Source organism: Nymphaea colorata, chromosome 8 (assembly GCF_008831285.2).
Source record: "Nymphaea colorata isolate Beijing-Zhang1983 chromosome 8, ASM883128v2, whole genome shotgun sequence".
Taxonomy (NCBI): domain Eukaryota; kingdom Viridiplantae; phylum Streptophyta; class Magnoliopsida; order Nymphaeales; family Nymphaeaceae; genus Nymphaea; species Nymphaea colorata.
Genome location: NC_045145.1, coordinates 19,482,961 through 19,509,556, shown reverse-complemented (window position 1 = coordinate 19,509,556; position 26,596 = coordinate 19,482,961). Strand labels below are relative to the sequence as shown.

At 38.4% G+C, this 26,596-nt stretch overlaps 2 protein-coding genes across 5 annotated transcripts; one reads left to right on the top strand and one right to left on the bottom strand.

The window, feature by feature from the left end:
• Nucleotides 1–5: 5 nt before the first annotated feature.
• LOC116259499 (uncharacterized) lies at nucleotides 6–7,905 on the bottom strand. The gene is made up of 7 exons (XM_031637360.2): nucleotides 7,517–7,905; nucleotides 7,221–7,419; nucleotides 6,321–6,444; nucleotides 5,862–6,211; nucleotides 3,405–4,743; nucleotides 509–714; nucleotides 6–430 (listed from the first exon to the last, which is right to left on the bottom strand). The coding sequence occupies exons 1-7, from the start codon at nucleotides 7,591–7,593 to the stop codon at nucleotides 350–352; spliced, it is 2,376 nt and encodes a 791-aa protein (XP_031493220.1). The 5' UTR covers nucleotides 7,594–7,905; the 3' UTR covers nucleotides 6–349.
• Nucleotides 7,906–16,515: 8,610 nt separating this feature from the next.
• On the top strand, nucleotides 16,516–25,823 carry LOC116258608 (nuclear matrix constituent protein 1-like). 4 transcript variants are annotated; one of them, XM_031635835.2, is made up of 9 exons: nucleotides 16,516–16,688; nucleotides 16,809–17,172; nucleotides 17,736–17,945; nucleotides 20,044–20,297; nucleotides 20,445–20,715; nucleotides 20,815–20,898; nucleotides 22,188–24,181; nucleotides 24,301–24,559; nucleotides 25,296–25,823. In XM_031635835.2, exons 2-9 carry the CDS (start codon nucleotides 16,879–16,881, stop codon nucleotides 25,530–25,532), a joined length of 3,603 nt encoding a protein of 1,200 aa, XP_031491695.1. In that variant the 5' UTR covers nucleotides 16,516–16,688; nucleotides 16,809–16,878; the 3' UTR covers nucleotides 25,533–25,823. The 4 variants fall into 4 exon arrangements, with proteins under 4 accessions (XP_031491695.1, XP_031491694.1, XP_031491691.1 ...); XM_031635834.2 differs by having other exon boundaries at nucleotides 16,517–16,688; nucleotides 16,819–17,172; nucleotides 24,301–24,592; XM_031635831.2 differs by having other exon boundaries at nucleotides 16,517–16,688; nucleotides 24,301–24,592.
• The last annotated feature ends 773 nt before the right edge of the window (nucleotides 25,824–26,596 follow it).

The following is a 26,596-nucleotide window of genomic DNA, read 5'->3' as shown; positions in this document are numbered from 1 at the left end:
CTAAATTTCTCTTGCAAATAGCACTGTTGAAATCAATTAATGCTGCCGACAATGGCGAGTTTAGCTCAAATTTCATCAAGAAAGCACTTCTATCGATCTATAAGCCTCATGTACCTCTCAAAAATCTAAGATACACCGAGGAATTGTACATAGCTGCTGAGAGTATATCAAACATACATCAAACTGATTGTTATCATGTCAAAACTAGCCAACGCAGGGAGACAAACACAAAAGGATCACTCTCTCCTTGATGAGAGTCGATGTAAACGACATTTGCAATCATTTGATCCTCATGATAAAAGAGCCCGTAAATGCCAAGACAAACCAATCGCAACATGCTCAACCTTGCCTACTTCACTTGTGATTTCTGTGTCTTTTTTGCAGATCCAGAGTGGAAAAGTTTCCTGATTACGGAGATTGGATCTTCTCCCTGCATATGCAATTAATTAGTAAAAGCATAGGCTTCAGCTAAATTACCAAATTGTAGTATAAGCCTATAAATGCCTACCTCGTATCTTGGTCCAGTCGAAACTACTGGAGAAGACTCACAAGCAGCATTTTTCTCTTGTTCTAGAGCAGACAGTGTCAGCTGCCATCCAGCTATACCTCTCTTCCCACTGCCTGATGAAGTAATCCAGGGGCAGAAATGCCTATGCTGTCTGATGGGATCAAACTCCATAGTCTTGTCCCAGGGCATCACTTCCGCGATTTTACCTACAACATCGAAATAGAGCTTGCTTCAACCATGCTTATACGATGAGTGTATTATCTGACACCATACCCGCTATGTTTGCGTAGAAAATGTCTTGCACCCATGAACAAAATAGCATGCTGTTTATGAATAATCAGCCAAATTATCAACAAACCAATATGTTCAATCTGTTATGCATGAAACAATATGTTGGACTACTCCATAGCAGCTTAGCAGCACATATGCCAGAGAATACAAAATTTGCCATTTCAGAAAAAGGGAGACAAAAATCAAGCACATCCTGACTGTTAACAACCATCAAATGGAAGTCTGCGGCCTAGTCGGGACACATGCATATCACAAAGAGAGAAGGCTTCAACATGAGAAAACTAAATGATCAAGACATCATATGTCAATCTTCACATGTATAGATACAATACATATATATATATTAATATTCTTAGGGCAGTACATTGATGATGCATCATCAATCGAAGATTTAAATGAAATCAAAGGTAAATATATAACCATCACTCTTCTACTTTTTTCTACAGCTATGCTAGCATTTGCTTAGTACTGTGAAATCAAAGGAAACATAAGATAAAATGATCGCAACATATCCTACATAGCAACAGAAGGAAAACAATAAATACCATGCTATGAATACAGATAAAGCTTTTGGTCTAACATCAGAGAACACTCGCAAAGCTTTGTTTAGAACTTTGCTTCTTGCTCAAAGACTCACTCTCACTAATGGAGCTCTTGTAGTGGTAAGTAGATGAAGATATATATATATATATATATATATATATATATATATATATATATATATATATATATATATATATATAAATGATGGATTGCTAGCCGTAGCAATCCGGACTGCATCAGGGTGCATGTGTCTACAAAGGGAGGGGAAACCTCGGGGATTCTCACTGTACGTGGGGATCCATTATCTCTCTCTCTCTCTCTCTCTCTCTCTCTCTCTCTATATATATATATATATATATATATATATAACAGAATTTTCGATTATACAATTGCTACCTAGTTTTTCAAATTTCAATCAATTCATATGTCCTTCCTTTCAGGTTATTCAGTTGGCTGTGTTCTCAGTTCCCACAAAACAAAATGGCTACAAGTTACTGACCCTTAGGTTCTATTAACATAAGAAACATGGGTTTTATCTTCATCAGTATGCATAAAACAATTAACGTTCGCAGCCCCTTGAGGACATTTAAGTTGCAACCTGCAACTAAGCAAAAAACTGCCTACCAAATATTGCCACTTTAAAATTTGATGGTCAAGAGAAATATGTGACAGGTGGAGCAGTTTTAATTTCATTGCGTTGTTTGCATGAAGATAACTTGCTTTATCAATTATTTATCAACTAAAACCTTTAAATAAAAGCCAAAGCTGAAGAAAATTCAAATCGCTAAACTGTCTGCAGCTTAAGGATTTAAGCAGCTGATTGCCATCTGCCCTGCAACTGTTGTGTACATGTTACTGCTGCAATATCATACCATGGACTCCATCTCTGCTATGGCACTTGATAAGCAAGCTGAAGAAAGTGCAGAGATGCAGCAAGCAGCAAAGAAGCAGAACAACTTTTTCCTTCACCTGCCAAGTGCCACCTTGTGGCAATACTGACACACACTTGCAGTTCTCAAAATTTAAGGCACGCTAGTCACTGATCCACACATGTAGGAACATCTTCTATAATTCTATTTCTCATTGCTCTTACAGGTAACTTTGTGATTCCAATCCATGCAGGATGAATGCAACTTCCACCTGCACCAAGTAGTAAACCCTCAACAGCCTTTCAGCAAAACAGATCCTGCCATTGGCCTATCCAGGCACTTGTTTCTGTTGACAGTTAGAATGGTATTTCTCAAACTTAAAAAGGACTCGGCACTGCATTGACAGAATACTTGCAGAAGAAAGGTACCTCAGGGTGTCAGATAATATCCTTTTACACCCTAGTCCATTGTACATACCATTTGGTTCCTGTCTCTAAGTTCACCGAGGATATTAATGACAGTTGGCAATATCAGAAAACTCCTAGATCACATGAAGCACATTTGCATGGTCCTCATTGACAACTCACCAAGTCTGAAGCTACTTATATTTGAACCAAGAGCGATTCATTTCTATGGCTTCAGAAACTGTTAATCACCACTTATTTTTGTAACCAAGTCAGAAACATATCATAGATAGAAGTTTGAGGAAAAGCTGATCATCTTCGTTGCTTGATGCAAAGAAAAAAATTCTTGGCCTGCTGCAGAGTTAGGCTGTTATACAGCAGTCAGGTTATATTCATGCCAGTAAAATTTTTAAATGCAATTAATTATTTACTTTCTGCTGCTTTAGCAAGCCAGCCACTTATAGAATGTTGCACAGAGACATATACTTTGGCTTCCAATTTCTCTGTGATGGGTGAAAGGAAGTTTGTCCAGTCATTCATGTCCCTTGCAATGAATTATGTGCATATTCTTATGGAATGATAGCTTGCTATTCTTTCTAGATGTGATAATCCATACTTCATGTAACTTGATAACTTGTATCAGATTAGGTTAAAAATTGACACTGTTAAAGCACGAAGTGATATGGTATGTCCTTGACATTGCAAGCATAATTAAGAGACTGTTTTATTATATACCAGAACTTCAAAAACAAAATTTCATACCATTAGAACAAATTGAAGTGAGCTTACCAGAACTATGAGAATTGACATTAGCCTTCTTGAAAGCTATGGCTGCTGGCGGGTTCTGCAAGTCGGCATCTTCATTTCTAATGCTTGTGACTTTCCCATCAGAATGTGTTGCCTGTTCAAGTTCACACTTTTTATCTACAGCACCGTCTTCTGAGAATGAAGATGATAACAGATAATGAGATGTATCAGTTGTGAACTTATTCTCTGCAGAAACCATTCCATAACATAGTTCAGTTGCTGTTGGAGTGGCATCATCAATTTGGTTGGGTGCATCAACAAAATCCTCAACTAAGATGCCACCTATTTGACCATCCTTGCCAGTTTGACTATTATCTTGAGTAGAATCACAACATTCAGAAACTTGAGAGCTAAGTCTTGCTTTCTTTGTGGTACCTGATGCATCGTAAGCACCACTGTCCATTGCTTCACCATTACCAGAATACTCCAGAACATCTTCCACAGGTTCTGTTGTCTGTTCACTGCAGAAACCTTCAACTGCATGCACAGCAGTTGTACAGGTTCCTGAGTTATTTTCCATCTTGCTAGGGTCTTGACCCAGAATAACCTGTCCCCTCAATAGCCCATCGTTATAAATAGTTGTGCCATCGTCTGCTCTTTTGCGTTTTAGTATTCCAACTGTTTTAACTAAAACATCACCATCTTGTGTATTTACTGACTTGTTTGCATCGCTTAGTCCAGGATCTTCACTATGTTGCTTGCTATGAACAGGAATGTCCTTTCTAGTGTCTGAGCTGCACCAAATTCCAGCTTTTAGATGCCGACTAATGATGGGCAAAGAAACTGTTGTTCTAAAATTCTGCTTTGCTGGTGGAGGGCCTCCTGCTATTGTCAGATTTAAGCTCAGAGCTCCTTTCTCCTGTAAAGCTTCTTTGAAGCTTGTAGCCACTGTGTTTGCTGAAGTTTGAAGGGATCCTTTCCCACCACCACCACCAAAAACTGATGCCTCAGGAACAACAGAAACTCGGCTTTTGTTGCATCCGACTGTAGTATCATAAGATTCAATGAAACTGAACAAATGCAAAGGCCGGGAGACAGTTGAAAAGGCCCATAGGCCAACACAGGCTCCACATAGCTTACATTCTAGTACAACAGATGCAGGATCAACTTCTTGTTCATCAACCATAGAGCTACTTTCATCTTGTTCTGTGACTTTATCAACACCAGAAATAAAAGGAATGCTAGGGCTCTGTTCCTGGGAAGCCTTTCCTGAAATCTCTGGGACACTGACATCCTCTGCACAACGAGTCTGATCTTGGCAATCAACAATATATGAAAGTACTCGCAGGTCCCAACCACATAAGCTTATTATTTTTTGTGCCTGTATATGATTCAGATACAAGCTAATGAAGTTCTAATGACAACCATCACCAAAGACGCGTTTATGAGCAAGCTTGTGGACACAGATTCAAAGGCAACATAGATTGATTCAAATACAAGCTAATGACCTTTAGTCACAATCCTAACTAAATGCACGTTTATAAGCAAGCTTATCGACAGAGATTCAAGGGCTACATAGATACGGCTAAATGGTGTCAGCACAGGTACGGACCAAAGTCAAACTTGTCAGACTAGGAAGCTGAAAGAAGAAATTAAACTGGAAGTTGGAAACAGGAAGTGGAGAATTTTAAACTTTCAAGAAACAGGAATGACAGAACAACATAGAAGTGAACCAAGAATCAAACCTAGAAGCAGCCCAACAATTGAGCTTAAGAGAAAAAAATAACAAATAGTGAAGAAAATGATAATGAACCAGTAAGCAAATGTGAACCAGACAGTATTTGGGTTTTTTAATTAGTACAACTTATGGTTCATATTAATGAACAAACAAGAAAAAACAAAAGACATAATACTCTTAGTTTTGAACCATATATTCAACCACTTAAAAAGGCATACTATTGCCAACATTAAATAAATTAACTGGTAAATTAACAATTCTGATAAATATTTATTTAATATGCAACAAATAAAAATCATTGTCTTGACCACATTTTTCTTAGCTGAAAACAAGGTTTTAGTTGAAGTTCACAATTTTATGGTACCAAATTAAGAGCTGAAAACCTAAGAACCACGCTTACCGATTCGAGAGAAGAAAACTTTAAAGATAAAAAGCAGGAGATGTGAGAAAAGCATGAGGAAAAGACAAGCAAACATGAGATGAGAATGGAAAAGGTGCGGAAGCAGCATGAGAACATCCTGGAGGAAAAGCATGCTTTCCCTTCCATATAAAGTTCACGCTGCCCATCATGGGCATCATTCTCATGTGAGTGGTGTCTTTAACTAAAGTTGACTCTGTATGAATAATTCTTGTTAAAAGAACCCACTTAAGTCATTCTCATCGCCCATCAATGTTCAAATCCTCACAAAGTGCAGGCACAAAATACTTTTAAAAATAGCAAAAGAACAAAAAGATGTGTAAATAGCTATCTAATGTCTTACCTTGTGATATATAGCAGCAGAAGCAGATGCAGATTCATCCTCTAAATCCCTACTTTGAAGAGTAGAGATAACATCTCCAGAAATTATAGTGCAAACAGGAGGAGATGATTGCGCTAAAAACCAATCAAGTTGGGGCCCATTCATGTATTCAATTGCTGCAGATGAAACTATAGGAAGAGCAGAAAGGTGTGAAAGCTTTCCACAGCGGTCCCTGAAACTCTCAACCAGAACAGCAGGAGGAGTTGGTGGAAATTGAGTCAAATGCTCATCACATATGTTGTCCTTCCATGGACAAATTGATTTATGTCCACTGTCTAGTTTTAAACTGAAAACTGCCGCAGAATTTTCAACTGATAAAAACAGTAAAAGAAACAAACACCATAAATTTCTCAAGGTGTACAATCAGGTGGATTGAAATTAAGATGCAACAGGCATTGGACAATGAAAAGTAAAGCAAACCTTGCTGCGATGTCCAAGATGAAGGTGTGGAAAAGAGAAGACGAGAGCCACATGCCTCACACTCTAAAGTATCTGCCTCAACATTTATCCAGCCTCTCCTTGCACAGTTTGCTGGACTAACTACCTGGAAGATAATCAGCATTCAACCAAGATTTATTCACTCGTACTTCTTAGACTCAGGAAATGGCATCTGCCTTACAAAAAGGGGACTATCAGGAAACGTTAATAAACTCCAAATATTTACATAGAAGCGGTGTTCCAGCATACTACTATACAATCGATAGCACCTAATTCAGAACAGTACATCACAAAGTACAGTTTATATGCAGCAGTTATGAAGCCATTCGATTGAATTTAACAGAGTGGTGGTAAGAAAACACGAACTATGTAACTTGCAGACATTCAATAGACGTTTGATTTTAAATGCATAAACCACGTGCATAGCCAACTTAGCTTTCACAATCATGCCAATAAATTGATGAAAAAATATATAATATTGTTGTAACCATGGGTCAGATACACATCTGCTTTCTGGCCAATAATGGTGTTACATTTTCCATCCTCTAGTTTCCAACTGGGAATCATCAATTTGTCCAGAAAACGAGTTAACAAGCATGTAGTGAAGACAGAAGCTGCTCCTGGGTTAGACTTGAACAAGATAGGTCATCCTGCATCCCAATGACATGAATCTGCGTGAATGACACAAACCAGGAAGATGATGCAATACCGAAAACGCAATTCTTGACCAAGAAGAAAAGGGAGGAGGAGAAATAAAACCCAAATGAACGCCATCAAAGCAATGCCTCACTAACAAAAACAAGACCGATGAAATCTAAACAAAAAAAGATCGTCCAGCTGAAAAACTAATTGACCCGACAGACAGGGAGAACATGGTAATACCTTAGGTTTCGCAAACCAGGTAATCGACTTGAAAGTGGCCAATCTTCTCGTAAGGTCTCCTCGATCCCACGGCCTGCATATGGGTACCGTCGCTGCGTTGCTTCTCCGCTGCCCAGTCGGCGTTTGCTGGTACACTTCAGACGTTGATGGTTGGAGGCCCCCCTGTCTGCTGCCGCTAGACGATGGGATTCCCGTGCAGCTGCCCGTTTCAGAGCGCCGTTTCAAAGTCAGGTTTTTTATCACGAACAGGAACATAGTAAAAGAAGGAGAAGAACAGGAGGAAGAAGGGAACCCACCTGGTGGATTGCTTTGGAGGGGAGAAGAAGAGCTTGTCCATCGCCGCTCGATACCTCTGCTCCGCGTTGTCCGCCATTGTCGCCTCCGCTCGAATGGCAGCTTACAGTGCCAAACGCACCGGAGCGGTTGCTTATAGAGGAAGGTCCACTCCCTCTCTCTCTGCTCTTTCTCCCTGTTCTTCAGATGATACCCAAAATCTTTCTTCCCGTATCCCCCCTCTTCCGATGATGCCCAAAATCTGGAACTTTTTGGGAGCTTTTGGGATTCGTGTTTCAGGTAGAAGTCACGAACAATGTCGCATAAATCTAGCAAAGGAGGAAATTTCCATACTTTTCCTTTGAATATCTAGGTCTTTTTTTGCTGAAGATACGCACACGTCAAGTCTTAGAATGATGTAAATATATATAATATGGTGAACTCGCCCAAATTTGTGCTCAAGAACGCAGCCATTTCGATGTTCCAACAACCAACCAGCCCAGTTCGACCTGTAACAAACGTGAGCATAATTTCAGGAAACCCAGCCTCAAAAATTCCTTGATCAGTCTCTTTGGCTCATGTTCTAACTCGAATTAACATTGTGCCGTTTAAGAATCATAGCTGCTAGAAAAATAATGGAATATATGAGTGCAGATTTTAATACCAGGTTGATAGGTGCCCCAAATAAAATGTTTCATAGTTACAGCGCAGCTCGTCTATTAGAGATAAGTAAAATGTTAAATTCACAAGCTTTCATAGACAATGAGATGAACTTTTGAGTATTAGTTTATTAATTTAGATAATTATCAGAGTTAATATTTTTTCCTAGGCTCCTGTTCTGCCCTAACTCCAAGGAGCAAAACGTAACTGGTCAAGCTAGTGAAACCATGAAAGTCTGGTCATTAATTTGATTATTGTGGGCAAGCTCATTTATATTTCAAACATTATATGTACTACATTGTAGTTGATAGGTGTCTCACTTCTCACTTAGGTTCGAAAGAAGTCATTGACCCGAAAATGGAGAAGGAGAGTGATTTCTACCTCTCATCGCGGTCGAGATATTTGTATCTTCTATATGAAGCCATTTTCTTGAATTTCACTTTCACCCTTACATAGAAAGGGTATTCTTATTTACCAGTAAAGGTGCTTGATTAGACTGTGTGGGCAATTGCCCACACATGCCCACATGTGTTTTCAACATTTCTTATAATTTTTTTCTCAACTAAAAAGAAAAAAAGCAAAAAAAAAGAGACATGGCTATCTTTACGCGTTTAATAGAAAAAACAATTCATGGTCTTTAACAAACATATTTTTCAAGAACACTATATATATATACAATGGTGGAACCTGGAGTTTTTGGGTTGAAGTTTTTTTCCTTTTTTTTTTTTTTGGTATACAACAATCATGGGCCTATTACATAAATTTACAACCATTATAATCTCATTAGTGCTTTTGTTAAAATATTGAGGTTGAAGGAAAGTCAATGTTATCAAATGCCAGAGAGTTGTCAAATGGCTAAAATTAAAAAATGCATTGCTATAAGAACCACATAGATATCAATTAGATAATTCTGCCCCTCATTTGTTGTCTCGCTCTCTCATTCTCTTTCTCTCTCTGACGCAGACATTATCATTCTTCTTGTAGCAATTTTAATTAAATATCTTCTTAATCACTTCTTAATATTTTAATTCCTTTTTTATTTTTAAGATCTTTTTTTAATTGTTTTAAGATTTGCTAAGATTTTTCCAAGAAATAGAGCTGTATTATAAACGAGAAGAACCTACGCTTAAAGTTCTAACCAAGAGTCAAGGATTCCACTGTGAGATTACAAAATACGAAAAACCAAGGTAATTTAATAAGTTAGCTCAAGTTCCTACCTTGCGTTTTTTTATGCCAACCGCCAAGAGTCATATTGTAATACTTATAGAAGATTGTGAGAGATCTTCAAGGGCTTACCCTCGAAAAGGCTAGGAACCAAAACAATCATTTCATTAATGACCCCTTTTATAAACCCTTGAAGATTCAGGCACACGCGTCTACACGTGTAGGACCGCAGGTCCAAATGTTGAAACTGTTCTGGTACCACTATAACAAGCCGACCCACTCATGGGTTTGGCCCCCTGGTTCGACGGATCCCAACTCGCCCTCCTAGCAATTTTGGCTCCAGCCCTCAAAAATGCTAGGAACCATGACAATCATTTCATTAATGACACCCTTTATAAACCCTTGAAGATTTCTCACAATCTTCGATATGAAACTAAACATTGGGGCGTTACACATATTCTTTAATAAAACGGAAGGGGCAAGCTTCTCCAACAGTGGAAGCCCCAAGAGCCATGCTAATTTAGTTTGGCTTGTTTACCAACCTATGCTTGACTGTTCATGGGCTTGCCGTCTGTCATTGTTAATTCTGTTCACTTTCTCACACGATGTTTAACGAAACTGCATGATGGAATTGTTTTAAGCTGGATTTGATATTAAGTGACGGCTTGCATCTTAATCTGTATACTTGGTTTATTATATAAAAACTTTGAGCTATAGTCTTAAGCACATATATTTATCACATACAAAATGAAGTCAAATTGTTTGCATCAAGAAGCGTCTTCAACACCTAATACCAATGTTATCCGTATCGTACGATACGGCTGTGTATCGTAGGCGTATCGCCCCATATCGTGTAGTACAGGGCCCGCATCGCACGATATGGGCGATACACCCCCGTATCGTACAATACGAAAAAATTAAAAAAAAAAATGTCTCGACGTCCTCTTTTTTGCGTCGTCTTGTATATACGCTCTTCGTTCTCTTTTTTTTTTTTTTTTGTTTCTAAACACTTCAAGAGACATGTGAGGGAGAGATTTTCTTCATTTGCATCAAGTTTTGCCTGTGAGAAAATGTTTCTTTTTCGTAGAGGGCACGATGGGAAGCTTGGAGAAAGAGGATTTTTTGGTTTTTTAGTGACATTCCATTTGCAATAGAGGGGATAGAAGAAGCACTTAATGAAGGAAATGAAGATGATGATGAAGAATGAAGATGATGATGCAGATGACGATTGATGAGACTTTTTGTTGAATCATGAAAGATGATAACTATGTTTATATGTTTTGACTTATGAACTTATGAATTGTGATGTAACCAAATACTCTTTGGTTGCTTAGTATGTTATTTTGATTTTTGAATGTCTGATTTCTTACTTTAGAATGTGTTTTCATATTCATACTTCATGCTTTCATAATTCATACTTCATATACATGAATGATGAATGTTCTTTTAAATAGATTTTTCTTGATTTTTTCTGCTTTTTGCTTTTTTCAGATTTTTTTATAATTTTTAATATTTTTTACAAATTAAAAAATTAATTTTACGATAGGTTACATACGCCAATGATAACATTGACTAATACAGTTTAGGCGACCTAAATTTTGGTTAGACAGGGAGAATTAAAGCACTTGGGACGTGCTATCACTTCATTGTCTGTTGGTTTTATGCCTATACACCAAAACCGAAAAAAGTGCAAACTAGAAGGGAAAAGGCAAAAGTTTCAAACTGACTATTTCTTCTCATTCTTGTTGAAGATTAAATGTAACAAAACATTGTACGTGATGAAGTTCTTAAAGGCCCCATTAGGATGATATCAGAACAATGAAGAAGTTGGTTTTAACTTTTAACATCAACACAATCAGTTATAAATTTATACAAAAAAAAAAAATGTGAAGTGCTGGGTACTGAAGCAGACCTCTAACTTGGATCTGGAAATGGAAAATTTTGACTCAGGTGTTTCGCATGTATAAGCTTGAATGCAACTAAACTAATAGATGGTATTGACATGCAGGCTCTAGAATATACTTGCATGCATCTAATCTGAGACAGTAGAACTGTCACTTTGAACTATAAGTAAATTTTAATGTAAATATGATGTCGAGTAGGGCTCATGCCATTAAGATTGATTGCAAGTCAACATCTATACTAGTATATAAAGCATCAAAGAATTTCAACAAGCACAAAAGTTAAAGTTGTGCTTGCATATAAATGCATTTCCTAAGCTTTTGGACAAGATGTCCTTTCAGATCTATGGGTATGGAGGAAATTTAGACAGAAACCCATCAAAGGATCTCCATATCCGAGGTATCATTTTCAATTGCAAGTTTCCAACCAATGGAGGGGTGCAATAATTGAAAATGTACAACAAAGTAGAAACTTGAAGGGAAAATCACCAGTAAAAGAAAACAATATTCATAGTCATTTTTTTAATTTTTTTTTATCCACTGAAATTACTCATAATTTTCCACGCAAGAACCTAGCTAGGAGAAAAAAAAAATAGAATTTTTTTCTTTTTGATCACTGAAGCTGATAAAATACGATATGAAATTGATAATTTCAATATAAAATTTAAATTTGAAATATGTGGTAGCATTAAAAATTCGAAAACAAAGCCACCTCCTTGGCATCGAACTTTTCATGCTCTTAAACTTGAATTCCTTGACAGGTGAACAACAGCTTTAATCTTTTGAGTTTCATTCAGTGCGCTTTTGGGAGACATTTTGTCTCTTGTTTGTTTTACGTGTTTATCTTTTAATTTTTCTTATACGGCCACCAAAAGGACTACATAAGTAAAACCACAGGTACTCGTATAAGATAAGCTAAATGTTAAATCAACAAACTTTCATAGACAATGAGATGAATTTTTTTTTTTTTTTTGAGTATTAAATTACTAATTTAGATAATTGCCAAAATTAATATTTTTTTTCTTGGGCTAGATGATAAACCCAAATAAGAAAGAAGTAGATCCGAATAAGAGATGATTCCAAGATTCAAGTGGAATTATTGGGTTTGATGAAGTTTTGAAGATCAGCTCTCCGTTGATTTCTTTCTTATATATATATATATATATATATATGATGAAGTTTTGAAGATCAGCTCTCCGTTGATTTCTTTCTTTTTTATATATATATATATATATATATCCTGAGGGACGTAGTGTACTAGTCAAGCTGGCAAGCTGGCAGACCGATAAAAGTCCGATCATCGATTTGATTATCGTTAGCACTACTTTATATTGTATCGAACTTTACATTCAGGTCCCAAAACAACCCTTGCTCGAGGACTGAGGGAAAATGAGGTTCATTGCCAAAGAGAAGTATTTGTGTCCTTTATATGAAGTTACATTTTTGAATTTCACTTTCCCTTTCTACGTATTTTTATTTACCATTGAAGGTGTTTTTGTCATCCTCGACCCTAACACACACAGCCTCATATTTATTAAGGGCCGACCATATAACACTCTTTTTGGTTCACCACACTTTCAAAAGGAATTACATCCAAGATCCGATCCAATAAATGTGTCTTCATTGTCGACTCCAAATTGAAAGGGATCCTGCTAATGGATCTGGAGCAGGTGCTTCAAACATGAATCAGATCCATCTTCGAACCATCATTTGGTAACTTTTGTACTGTAAAAGGACATTTCCTTTTTATGGTCTATGCTACCAAGGGTTTCTTTTCCAAGCTGAAAACAAAGTTAAATCACGTTAAAATAGCAAAATGCTAGTAGAAGAAAGTGGCGAGATATTCACACGACAATTCAATTCAATTATTATATTATTGTTTTTCAGCTAAAATTAGATAAAAATATCATTAAACCATAAGAACCAACTCTTCCAAAAGGGGAGACATCTTAAGTTTGGGAATCAAAATAATTGGTATTAGAATTTTTTTACATTTATTAAGATGCCTTAAAACATCCCAAGAAAAGACGAACCTTAATTTTAAGAAAATTTCCTTAAAAAGAAAGAAGTGAACTATATTAAATTTTCTTGTCATCGTGCTCTGTACATCCGTAAATTTAATATATACTTTTATACATATTTAAGTACCCTTTCAGATATAAATGTTTCTAAGCAGTTATCCTTCCATCTAAGTTTTCTAGCTCTTCCAATGGCCCTCTGACAATATATATATATATATATATATATATATATATATATTGGAACACACTGGAATTTTATATACAAAAGATTAAGACTTAGGGTTTAAATCCTATTTATACACATTTATCTCAACCTGTCGGTGGATCTCTGCACTCACTATATATTCGAGTAGCATTGTATATATAAAAATTTAGGGTAAATTAATAAGTAAATAAGATAATTTTATTAGACTGTAGGGGTAATTGATTGTGGGCACTGCTCACATGTGTCTCTACCCTTGCTTATATATATATATATTCTCAACTAAGAAAAATGAAAAAAAAAAGATATGGCTATCTTTATGCATTTAATACAAAATTAATTGTCATTGGAACTCATGGCCTTGTAAAAAACATCATTTTTTTTTTAAGAACACTATGTGGTGGAACTAGGACTTTTTTGGTTGATGGGCACTTGAATCAGCAACCCAAGTGCATTGTGGGCATCACATGATATTTTTTACTGTATATTTTTCTTATTAAGCACCTACTTTATACATAACTTGCGTGGGTACTGGCTGTGACATTTGAATTAAACAAATTGGAGCCCACGAGAGCTAAGCTTAGAAGGCTTTTTTTTTTTAAAAAAAAAAATACTTTTTTTTTGGTGGTATACAACGTCATGGGCCTATTACAAGAATTTCCTAGTCTTACCCTATAGCCAAGTTGATCTCACGTTGTTTATGTAAATGAATTAATTAACCTCGAAATCAGTTATTGAAATTGCTTTGTGGGCCTCAAGTTTGGAAGTCCCAACTCGTTTATGAAAGCCAATACCTTATGATCGATATAATCTCAATTTGTGCTTTTGTTAAATATTGAGGTTGGATAAAAGTCAATGTTATTGGATGCAGAATAGTTGGTGAATGTTTAATACACGAAAAATAAGTCAGTCGTATAAAACAACAATTAGAAGCGTCTTTACAAAAAACGCTAGAAAATAAAAAAACTTGAAAAAAAACGTATTATACACATTTTTTCACAATTTTTTAGTATTTTTATTAATTTTTATTCTTTCTAATATTTATGATTTATTAAATGCTATACTTTTTTTAAAAAAATTTACCGATATCTTTTCGAGATGTACAACTTTACCATATTATACTCGAAAAATTTATGATATATAATATGTGACAATGGAATTGCTATAAGAAAAATATTAAAACCACCATTGCACTATAAACATCGCCAATACCAAATGTAGTGACTGTTTTTTAGTGAAATTTTTTAAAATTTTAGGCATCTTCCGGCGTCCAGCATGATTGAATTGTTCTTGATTGAGTTTGACCGGACAATTCAATATAGTTCAATTCTTATTGAAAATTCTCCTTATACAGGCCAAAGCTGCCTGCATTTCATGAAGATGGATTGAAATAGCACATAGTTCAATTCACAGTTGAGTTTTCTCCTTTGAGCACCTCAAACATGATTTTCGCTTGGGGTTTAACATTTTCCCTTTTCAATTTTACATGTGAAAACTACAGCTTGGCTCGACAGACCTTGCTTCTGCATATTAGTATAAAAAGTTATAGCTTAAGGCGAGCATGAAGAAGCCCAAGCCAAGCTAAAAGCTGCACCCCGTTTTCACATTCCATTTGCTGCTTGCATTATTGCTAAGCATCCAGAACATGCATGAATAATGCAAGATTGTTATTCATGCGTAGCCGCGGATTTTACATCCAATGTACTCATGACATGTCAAGGCAGAATACTTGATCAGAATCAAAAGATGCATATGAATTACGTTAACATATTGGATTTGATACTATAACAAAGGCGGTTCCATGATCTTAAATCTCAAACATATGAGAAGTTGATTTGGAAATTAACATGACATTTTCCTGTGGATGCATTGAACAAAACTAGTAACAAGTTTTATGAGTTATGGGAACACTCAGTAAGTATTTCATGAATCTGCCTCGAATATTGATGTATTAGTTCTATAGTGCACTAGGAATCTCTCAGAATCCCTTAAAATTCTTTGGTTTGAGTTCATGAGGTCGTGTTATTATGATATTGCAGGACTGCTTACTTAGATTTGTACACCTCCAAAGAAGCCCATAATCTAGCGGCAAGGCTAAGTATAGGCTGCTCAAACAAACTTTCTCATGTGCAACAGTTGATTGGGTTCAACTATATGGGTGTTCTTCGATCAATGTTAGAACCAGAACATTTCTCGTTAAGAAGCAGTAACACTTCAATTATAAAATTTTAGTAGACAATCCGCATGCAAATAAATAAATGTCCACGAGGCATTAACATATAAATAAGCAATTCATATAGATTTGTGTGACCAAATTGTGTATACAAGCCCACATGGCCATTGATCTAACTCAAAGCTCTTAAATGACCAATTCTCTCATAATTTTGCCTCGACCACTGCATTGACATATGAATTTTTTCAACAAATAAACATTCAAATTGTTCTCTACTCGAATCTAATGTGAAATCCATGCTAGATCAGATCGCGAGGTCCGGATTTTCCCTTCAAGTTCTAACCGTTCCCGTCCGTGGCACGAGTTAAAAGTAGAACACGACCCGAACCTAGAAAGGAACAAAACCGATGGGTTTGGACCCAAGAGGAGTGACGCACGCACGGGGTGTGTCAGAGCAGTCAGGTTCCGTGTTTGAGTCATTGGGATGGGTCCGGATCCAGTGGCAACGGGTCGACGACGTAAAGCCAGATCGCACTAAGACCGACGCTCCACGCACGTCCGCACCCGCGCAAAATGAGGTGCGCCCGCACCACTTCGACTCCCCACAGCAGCGGGCATTGGTTCGAAAAATTAGCCCCAAACAAGCTTGAAGCTGATGCTTATCCGGAGAAAGTATAGGGCGATCATTCCTAGAAGCGGGATAGGGTGAGCGCGAATCCGACGCCCTTAAGCCGCGCGCTCGATCTCCACCGTCCATCTGCGAGCAGAGGAGAGTGGGAAGGGAAGCAGGGGATAGGCAGCCGCGTAAATGGTTGGAAAGGAGAGGGTAGTTCTGAAGGAGCGTTTGCTTTTTTAAAAGAGGCCCGTTTGGATCACATTTAAAAGGGGAGAAGGGAAGGCTCCAGCGAGGATAAAGGCAGGAAAAGGCAAGCCGCCCTCTTGCGCTCTCTTTCTTTCCACACACACACACGCACGCACGCGTGCGCGCGCGCCCAAACACGCACACCAACGAGCGAGGGAAGAGGAGGAGGAGCAGAGAGGGGGAGGACGGAGAGGAGAGGGAAGGCGTGGCAGGTTTGTCGTCTCTCGCTTTTGGAGTTCACGTTTTTTCTTGTATTTGGTGCTGCTTCTATTCTAGGGTTCCGGTTTTTAGCGATATCGGGAGTTGATTTTGGTTGGATCCCTGGCGGTTAGGGTTGATCAGGGAGCGGGAGCGGGAGCGGGAGCGAGAGATCTGGACGGCGTTTTGTGAAGGGGGAGCAGAATGTTCACCCCTCAGAGGAAGGGGTGGCCGAGGTGGAGTCTCACCCCCGGCAAGACGGACGCCGGCAAGAATGAGACCTCCGCATCCGCGAAAGGGAAGGCGGTCCTCGAGTGCCCACCGCCTAGGGCTTCTCTTGAGGAGAACGGTGGGGTAGTGACGCCCGGGATGTTCTCGTCGCCAGGGGAGGTGGAGGTCTGGAAGAGGTTCAGGGAGGCCGGTGCGCTGGAACCGGCGTCCCTGGAGAAGAAGGAGAGGGAGGCGTTGGCTGAGCGCGTCACTAAGCTTGAGGCTGAGGTTTGCTCTAAATTTGTGGTGTTGCTTTCCTTGTTTTGCCGTCAACCTTCTTGTTGGTAATCTTGTTCAGCTTCTTTATGGTCGCAACTTCTTCATGCGTTTCTAAATTACTTCTTTGGGTCCTACCGACGGAATTAGAAGCATTGAACCGACTATCTTCGCGATTTCATGATTTTCCGACAGGGAGAGGTCGTTTATGTCAACCATGGTGGATGTATGAAAAGAAAATAGTACCTGAAAAGGGCACTTTTCATCTCTGAAATTGAACTTGAAAACTTGCATCTTCTAACACACGCAAATTTGATAGTTAATGCATACATTTCATTATAAGTCGAGCACCATTTGAAATTCATTATGAATGGTTTATATGCTGGTGCCGTTTAGTTCAATTTTTGAGATTGGATCTGTGCAAGGTTATGGTTTATATGCTGGTTTATATGCTGGAACCTGATAGTAGTGTTCGTTATGCTTTATTTTTATTTTTTTTGTATGCCTTTTTTATTATAAACTTCTTTTCTTGTCAGGTTACTGCATTCTGATATAAGTTTCTTATGTTATTGCAGCTTTATGATTATCAATACAATATGGGTCTCCTTCTGATTGAGAAGAAGGATTGGCCTGCCAAGTTTGAGAATTTAAACCAAGCATTAATGGAAGCTGAGGAGAATCTTAAAAGAGAACAAGCAGCCCATTTGATTGCATTATCTGAAGCAGAAAAAAGAGAAGAAGCTTGTAGAAAGGCTTTGGGGGTGGAAAAACAGTGTGTGTCTGATGTATGGAGACTAACTATCCTTTCCTTTTTATTATTGTTTGTGAAACTGTTTGTGGGTTTTTCTCTTAAGTCTTTTCTTTTTTGTGATCTATTGATTTAGTCCAGCGGTATGAATATCTTCATGAATAGATCTGAAGTCATCCTTTATGTGCATATTCCCAAAGAAGTTTCAAGTTATATCTTCATCATTTTTATGGAGCACCATTGACAACTTATGTGACATAAAGGCAAGAAGCAGACATGGTGCAATTGATCATATTTTGGTCTATCCCAGTTACTGATTTATTTATCAGGAAACTGTTGTTTGGGGTTAACTACTGCCTTTTATTACCCAGTCCATTTGAAGCAAGATAGATGCAGAATACATAATCATAAAGCTTAGACAACCAACTTAATGGTGAATGAGTTGTTATATGGACTCTTAAAATGATCAACCTTTCAGGATCTTTTGGAATAGTCTCTTTCTTGCCCAACAATTTAGCTAAATTATGCTTCTTCCCACACCGCTACCCCCTCAAAAGGAAAAAAAAATCTAAGTATAGCCGCATTAGTGTGATGATGCAGCTGTTGGTGGACATTTTAAAAAACCAGATATTATTTTACAATAAAAATAATCCACGTATAGCATCATTGGTGCAATGATGCTTTTTTATGGACAATTCAAGAAACTAGATTTGGGAATTGATGAAGAAGAAAAGTGAAAGAAGGGGATAAAAAGCAAACAAAAATCAAATTTCCATGGGCTTTCGACCTTTCAAAATCTTGTCTTTGTAAAAATCTTGGAATGTCAGCTTTAATATGCATGTCTGGTTGTGAGTGCATCAAGGGGAGCATTTGACTTTGGAGTTCTGTTTATAGTCTCCATCCAATTTTCTTGTACTTAGTTAAGCCTAGGGAAGTGGAACAATTTGTTATGCATGGTACAATTAGTAGCTAAATGGCTGGTCCAACAACCCAAAAGCTAAATAAATCCCAAGAGCAATCCTGATGGCATTGGCTTAGGTTAATCTGTGATGCCATCTAATGGTAATTTTTTTTGTCGGAAGTTTTTCTTTTCTCTGTAGTCAAATCAGTTAGTCCGTCCATCTTGCTGAGCAACTAGGTAGCAACTTTAGGTGGTCTCCTTTTGTCAGTTCATAAGTAGAATAGCATTGGACCTTTTCATGACCTGTGCTCATGGCATGTCCTCTAAAAGAAAAAAGAAAAAAAGGGAAACAAATATTTTGTTAGTTTATCATATATAAATGCATTAGTGCATAACTTCACAAATATAAAACAGGAGACAAATATTTTGTTAAGTAATCATATGTAAATGCACTATTGCATAACTTCATGGATCTAAGGAGTGGTCAAACAATTTAAAACTTTGTAGACTAATGTAAAATAGAAAATCAATGAAGATTGCAGAGTTGCAGACTAATATGTGTATACACATATTATCGCATGCAACAAGAAAAATGGAGCTATTATGTACTAGATAATTCTACAGAACATGCACTATCAAAACCAGAGGAATACTCAAGGCTTATAGGCATTTAAAACCCAACCAATAAGCAACTAAGTGAATCAACACTGGACTACTAAAAAGTAATTTAACATGCAAAAGTTAATCAATCTACCAGATAGAGCAAATGAATGTACCAACTGAACTAATAAAGAAGAAAAAGGGTATGAGAACATACTATGTCTTTCTTCACCAATGGTTTTGTTGGGGAGTATCAAGAGCACAAAAAGAGTATAAGGGAATACTGTTTCTTTTTTTCTTCAATGGTTTCGTGGTGGTTGGAGAGAGGGGGTGGGGGAGAGAGAGAGAGAGAGAGAGGGAGAGAGATGTGCGTAGGCATAGGGACAGAGGCTTCTTAATCAGAGGGAGGCCAAAATGACTAGCTTGTGAGGCTCTCTTTCTCTCTCAGGATGCCTAGGCATAAGTTAGTAGTTCTTTTGACCACTAGTTTGTGTACCCATTAGGATGCCTAGGCATACGTTAGTAGTTTGTTTGACCACTAGTTTGTGTACCCATTAGATATTACAAGAGATGCGATGGTAAATGTTTAGTTACTTAGTCTCCTTATTTGTTTTCCCATTTTCTTTTGATACAGATGGAAAAAGCACTACATGAGATGCGTGTAGAATCAGCAGAGGTAAAATTTACTTCTGATAAAAAATTGGCTGAAGCTCAAGCCCTAGTTGCTGGCGTCGAAGAAAAATCTTTGGAGGCAGCAGCAAAAATTCATTCTGCTGAAGCAAGACTTGCAGAAGCAAATCGAAAAATGTCTGATGCAGAAAGGAAATTGCAAGAAGTTGATGCTCGAGAAAGTACCATAAAGAAAGAAAGGGCTTCCTTGAAGGCTGAGTAATATTCTTTTCCCCATGCTATTGTTGCACCATGTTAATGTTAGGCTTGGCTTTCTAATCCATGCATCTATATGAAACTTTGTATTTTAATGGTAAGTTGCATTTTTGGGTTGCTCTGGGTTAAGTTTTATTTCATGGACTTTAGGCGAGAAGCACATGAAGAAGCATTTTCCCGTGAAAGAGAGAATCTCCGAGACTGGGACAAAAAATTGCAGGAGGGTCAGGAGAGGTTGGTCGAAGGACAGAGGCTTCTTAATCAGAGGGAGGAAAAGGTTAATGAGAAAGAAAAGGCTCTCATGCAAAAGGAGAAGGAACTTGAAGATTTACGTAGGAAGGTTGAAATAGATGTTGTAGCCTGCAAAGAGAAGGAGGCTGATATCAGTTCTAGATTGAGCAAGCTGGCTGATCAAGAAGAGGTTAGTTCAGAAATTTCTTATTTGTGTTGCATTCTGTTCAGAAATTGCAATTTTTATTGTTTTTGAGAAAAATTAATTAGGTTGACTATTGAATTGCAGGAAGCTACAGCCAAGAGAAGTGCTTTGGAGGTGAAAGAGAAAGAATTGATTGAACTCCAAGATGCGCTAAATGCTAAGGAAAATGTACACATCTTAATCATGTTTTACTTGAATAAAATGACTGAGTGAAAGCATGTTCTTTTTACTGCATATCTCTGCCTTTTTCTGCATGAAATGACTAAAGTAAATATGGTGATGTGTTCCACGAGTGGTTTGTGTTAGCTGGTCAGGCCAGCAGCTGGTTAGCAGCCAGTTGCTGGTTCTATTTCCATGGCAGGAACTCCTGCATAAGCTGAAGCAGGAGTAGGCCCTCGGAACGGGGTGCCTAGCCTCGGGGTTTCACATCACCAGGCGAGCGAGAGTGCCTCTTGGCCAGGTTGCTATTCCCTTGAGTCAACAAACCCAAAAAAAGGACTGATGATATGTCACTAAAGTAATCTAGGTAGGTTTCTGTTTTGAATGCGTTCTTTTTTTGCAAGGTATGTTGTTCCTACTAGGTTAACTTATGCGGCCTTCCTTTTCATTCATCAAGTGATCCTAGTAGAGAACAAAAAGTGGAGACTTCACTGGTTTGTAAGGACACGAGAGAAGATTAGTGCCTAGGCTTGTAAATGAATAACTCTTCAAGATATTCTATTATGACAACATTTTCTGTTTCGAGGCAAAATAGGCCCCTTTCAGCAGAAGCAAAAGCTTGGTTGGCATAAGCTAAATGTTAGAGAACAAAAAGTGGAGACTTCACTGGTTTGTAAGGACACGAGAGAAGATTAGTGCCTAGGCTTGTAAATGAATAACTCTTCAAGATATTCTATTATGACAACATTTTCTGTTTTGAGGCAAAATAGGCCCCTTTCAGCATAAGCAAAAGCTTGGTTGGCATAAGCTAAATATTTTGCTATATTGGAATAATAAAGTGAAATCACATTGGCCTTACATCTTTTAGGCAAACTTGTTCTGAAAACAATTAAAGATTATTGAGCAATACAGAGGTGACTTAGTCGTTTTATAAATTAATTGTCACTGTGTTTGGTGTTTAAGTGTTTTGCCATGGTTGGTTTTGTATTGGTTATATCATTCTTGGCGTTAAAGTTGATTAACATTGTTAGACACTGCTGAGATATCTATTGTGGCTGGTAACTTGAAGAATTTGCATTCATAATCTGTATATATTCTTTATGTCATGATTATTAATTATTGCATGGCACATAAGTAGTGTACGTAGGAGGCTAAATAAAATTCCCTCTTTTTCACTGGTTACAATCTCTTTGTATACCTTGATAATCTATGTTGCTGCTTTTATACTGTTCTGATTGTAATCGGATTTCTCCTATCTGTTTCTTCCGGGACATAATTGAACTTGGTCCTTTTTTTAGGAGGGGATTCAGCGAGTTGTTGATGAGCACAAAGCTATGCTTGAGTCGAGAAAATGTGAGTTTGAAGCAGAGCTGGAACTAAAGAGGAAGGCTGTTGATGAGGAATTAAAGTTGAAAGAGCTTGCAGTTGATGAAAGAGTGAAGGAGGTGGACAGGAAGGAGGAAAAGGTTGCCAAACGTGAGCAGATGCTGGAGAAGAGGGAAGAGAAGCTCAAGGAAAAACAGAAAGATTTAGATTCAAAACTAAAAGCATTGAAGGAACGGGAGAAATCCATCAAAACAGAAGAAAAAAGTATTTTAGCAGAGAAGAACCTTATATCGGCGGAGAAGGATCAGCTTGAAAGCACAAAATTTGAGTTGGAAAATCTTAAAGCTGCTCTGGCGGAAGAAAAACAACAAATATGCAATGAACAGGAAAATCTTAAAGTGACCCAAGATGAAAGGAGGGACTTTGAGCGTCAGAAGTCAATTTTGAAGCAAGAGATAGAAGACAGCTTACTTAGGAAGAACTTACTAATAGAAGAAGGCGAAGAATTGAAAAGGGAGAGGGAAAATTTTGAGAGGGAGTGGACTGTGCTGGATGAGAGACGTGAAGATCTTAAAAAGGAACTAGCACATGTTAATGAAGAAAAGGCGAGGCTGAAGGAATGGGTGGATGGTGAAAGGGCGCGTTTAGAGAATGAGAAGAAAATTGCAATGGAAGACATAGAGAGGGAGAAGGAAGCTATCAGACTTAAGAAGGAAGCCTTTGAAAGCAACATGGCGCATGAAAGGTCAGAGCTTTATGAACAAGCTCATAGAGAACTGGAGTTTAAACGCCAAAATTTTGAGCTTGAGATGAGTCAACGTGAGGATCAAATCAAGTCTGATCTTGATCTGAGGGATATGAATTTCCGGGATGAAGTGAGAGTATTCCAGGAGTACAAAGAAAGAGTTTTGAAGGATATTAATTCCCAAAAGGATGTAGTTCAGCAGCAAGTGGAAGAATTACACCAGAACTTGCAAAAGCTTGAGAAAGAAAGAGAACAGTTGGTCACAGAGAGGAGATATGTTGAAGGACAACATTTAGAGATTAGTAGGGACAGTGAGCAACTACTTGTTCTAAGTGAAAAATTGAAAGACGAGAGAAAAGCATTTGCAAAGAGAATGGAAGCCTTTCTTGCCTGTCTGGAACAGTTAAAACATACTGTAGGTGATGATATCATTATGGAAGAGCTGAGAAGATCTGAACTTCAGTTACAGAAGCTGAAGGATATTGAAACTGATTTGTTGCCTACCCTTGTTGATGGGTATATGAAAGAAATATCTAATCTAGGTTCATTGGCAGAGGTAATGCCTGGTGAACTCGGTCCTGATTCTAATTCTCCGGGTCGCATGTCATGGTTACGAAAATGTGCTTCAAAGATATTTAATCTTTCTCCTATAAAGAGAAGTGAAGCTTCTCCGGAAACTCTGAATGGAAGATCACCTTCACGATTTGCAAGTCAACCGGAACTGCCTGCAAGCACAGAAAATATCGCTGCTGTTGTGCATGGAGTTTTACCTGAAGATAGTTACCAAGTGGAGGATGAGCCAAGACAATCTCTTGATACAAGGAATTGCAGGGATGAAGCAGTTGAAGCTGCTTCACTTGATGACAGAGACAATTCTCAATCGATTGTGTCCAGCAGCAGCAGGCAAAAGCCTGGCAGAAGACGTAAAACAAAAGGCATTAGACGATCACGTTCAGTGAAGGCGACTGTTGATGAGGCCAAGGCATATCTTGCCGGTGCAGAGACACAGAGCCAAGAGCACAGAGAGGGATCTGTTGATGGGGATGCAGGGGCTTGGCAGAAACGGCAGAGTACAGTTTCATCATTTGCTACTAGTGATGCTGATGATACTGAAGTGCGATCTGATAGTGTCACTGGCAGGATGAGGAAAAGAAAAGCTACAAATGTGGCTGATGCTGAAACACCTGGAAGAAAGCGGTACAATCTGAGGCGTTCAACAGTGTAAGATGGCACTACTGCATATCATGTCAGATATGTGGTTATCCTCTTTAGTGAAGTACATGAACATTGTTTTTGACATTTATATCTTGTCTGAGATGGCCCTTCTTTTTGTTAACCAGTGCAAATACGGATGCTGCCCAAACGTCTGCTGCAAAGCTTGATAACCATTTTGGAGAGCAAGATAAATCGGCCAAAGTTCAAGACAATGCAGTAGATAAGGATGCTGGTGCAAGAGCTTTGAGTGAGGTACATGATACTAGACAGGTGGCTTCTGATCACCGGCGCGCTCCAGGTGCTCTGAAAGAAGCTGCTCAGGGAGGACTCAGGGTGTGTGAGTCTGGAAATAGTTCACCTCAGGTGGAACAGACAATTGTCCAGGTCCATCAATATTCATCACAGAAAATTACAAAGGTTTTGCTTGTTCTCTTTTCATTGTGCAGTTGTGTTTTTTACAATGCCGGTATTGTGGGGATCCAAGCAGCTAGGATGTGTGTTGTTTGGGATCCTTTTCTATTTTCAGTCCATCAATATTCATCACAGAAAATTACAAAGGTTTTGCTTGTTCTCTTTTCATTGTGCAGTTGTGTTTTTTACAATGCCGGTATTTGTGGGGATCCAAGCAGCTAGGATGTGTGTTGTTTGGGATCCTTTTCTATTTTCAGCAGTATACTGAATTTGACCAACGTTCAATCTCTGTTTTGGAGTGTTCAATCCAATCCCTTGCATCCATCCACTGTGGGTCTGCTGTTTATACCGAGAGTCAAGTGATGGCTGTTGCTGAAGCTTGCATTTCCATTTTCACCATGGCCTCAATATGCCTTAGTAGCAGTTGAGGTTGATGAGCCAGGCACGGGTTCTGGTTGTGCCAATTATGTGGTTTTTGACTGCCAAAGCAAAGTCTAGTTACCGCTTCATGATGAAGTTATCATCTTATCCTCATATTTCCTGATTGCCATATGTCTTGAAGCTGATATGGGATCTTCTTAGAAAGCAATCTTCTTTTAAACAGGGGAAAGTTAAAATTTAATCGTCTTATCCGCACATTTCCTAATTGTCACATCTCTTGAAGATGATCTGGGATCTTTATTGAAAGTTGTATTTTTTCTTAATCCAGGTTGAGACTGAAGTTGGCGTCGAGAGCAACTTCAATGGTGAAACCGCAGGAATAGATATTCTTAACTACATTGAGCAAGAGAATGGTGGGAATGCTCTTCTTGAGGAAAGGGATGAGGCGGCAGCGTATGATGAGGATGAGGGTAGCAGCGAGGATGATGGTTATGAGAACGAGGATGATGATGATGCTCACAACAAATCTATAGGGAAGAAGCTATGGAATTTCTTCACCACGTGACAGCTTTGGGGTTCCACATTAGATTCTGGTGATAGCATCCTCTAGCTGATTTATGTACTCCTGAAGGAGCCTTTGTACTTTATGTTAGTATACTGGTCGTGTCATTTTTCACGTCATGACGTGTAGCTTGTGGTGGTTGTACGAGTTTCTTTTTCCTTTTCTCCTCCCCCCTCATTGAAGTAGGCATTATTTTTACTTATTCCCCTCAGGACACTGCTTTCCTTTGTTGTATAAACTGACCCTTTTTAAGTTTTCTTGGTCGCAAGAAGTTGCAAGTTGTTGCTGGTTCAAGTGGCAATGGCAGCTCGGTTCTTGGATTTCCTCTCTGCTTGGTTTAGCTCGCAGTTTTTTTTTTTGGTTGTATCCGTTCTGAAGGAGCGGTCTTTGTCTTCTTACTCTTCGTTACAGAAATTAGTTACAAGCTCTCGTATGATTTTTCCATACCCACCTGGTCTTTTGACTGTTGGCGTTGCCTCCTGTTGTCCTTTGCAACGCAATCTCAGTGGGTGCAGAAGTCGGTGACTTGTTTTTTGTTTTTGTTTTTTTTTTGTTTTTCTTTTCCGTTAGTTTATTTGCAACTTTATTATTGTAAAGCTAGTTGGGCAGTCATTACCTGATGATGTCAAGAAACAAACGGCCGTTGAACTGCTGGTCTCCCCTGACACGTTGGTCAAGCTCATTTATCGACTGCTCTTAGTAGTGTAATGCTTCAAGATTTGAGTTTAACGTGGTGTAGCGCAAGGGGATCATCAATGATCGCTGCTTCTTGGTTGGTGGGTGTCCCCTCATCCTTACTGAATCCGTGGAGCGAGACGAAAAAAGATATTACACTGACATGCGGACCACCGTTCACGGGGCGGTGATTTGTGGCTAATGGTTTAATGCGGCCTAAGGTTTAGTGGTCCAGAAGGGTAGAGAGTACTGTTGGGATGAGGGTGGCTTTCACTGATGAGTAATGCGTGCTAAGATTTACTGGTTTAGAAGTGGGGCCTTTGACAACAAAAAAACATTATGTTACGTATCTGTCTCTTAAAATGGGTCGCTGCATATGTCTGTGATGAGGA

Coding starts and splice junctions, on each gene's coding strand:
- LOC116259499 (XM_031637360.2), bottom strand. CDS start 7,593: ATGGCGGACAACGCGGAGCAGAGGTATCGAGCGGCGATGGACAAGCTC. Junction 7,420..7,516: donor CCTCCAAAGCAATCCACCAG/GTGGGTTCCCTT, acceptor TGAAACGGGCAG/CTGCACGGGAATCCCATCGT. Junction 6,212..6,320: donor ATCTTGGACATCGCAGCAAG/GTTTGCTTTACT, acceptor TGTTTTTATCAG/TTGAAAATTCTGCGGCAGTT.
- LOC116258608 (XM_031635834.2), top strand. CDS start 16,879: ATGTTCACCCCTCAGAGGAAGGGGTGGCCGAGGTGGAGTCTCACCCCC. Junction 17,173..17,735: donor TCACTAAGCTTGAGGCTGAG/GTTTGCTCTAAA, acceptor ATGTTATTGCAG/CTTTATGATTATCAATACAA. Junction 20,716..20,814: donor AGCTGGCTGATCAAGAAGAG/GTTAGTTCAGAA, acceptor ATTGAATTGCAG/GAAGCTACAGCCAAGAGAAG.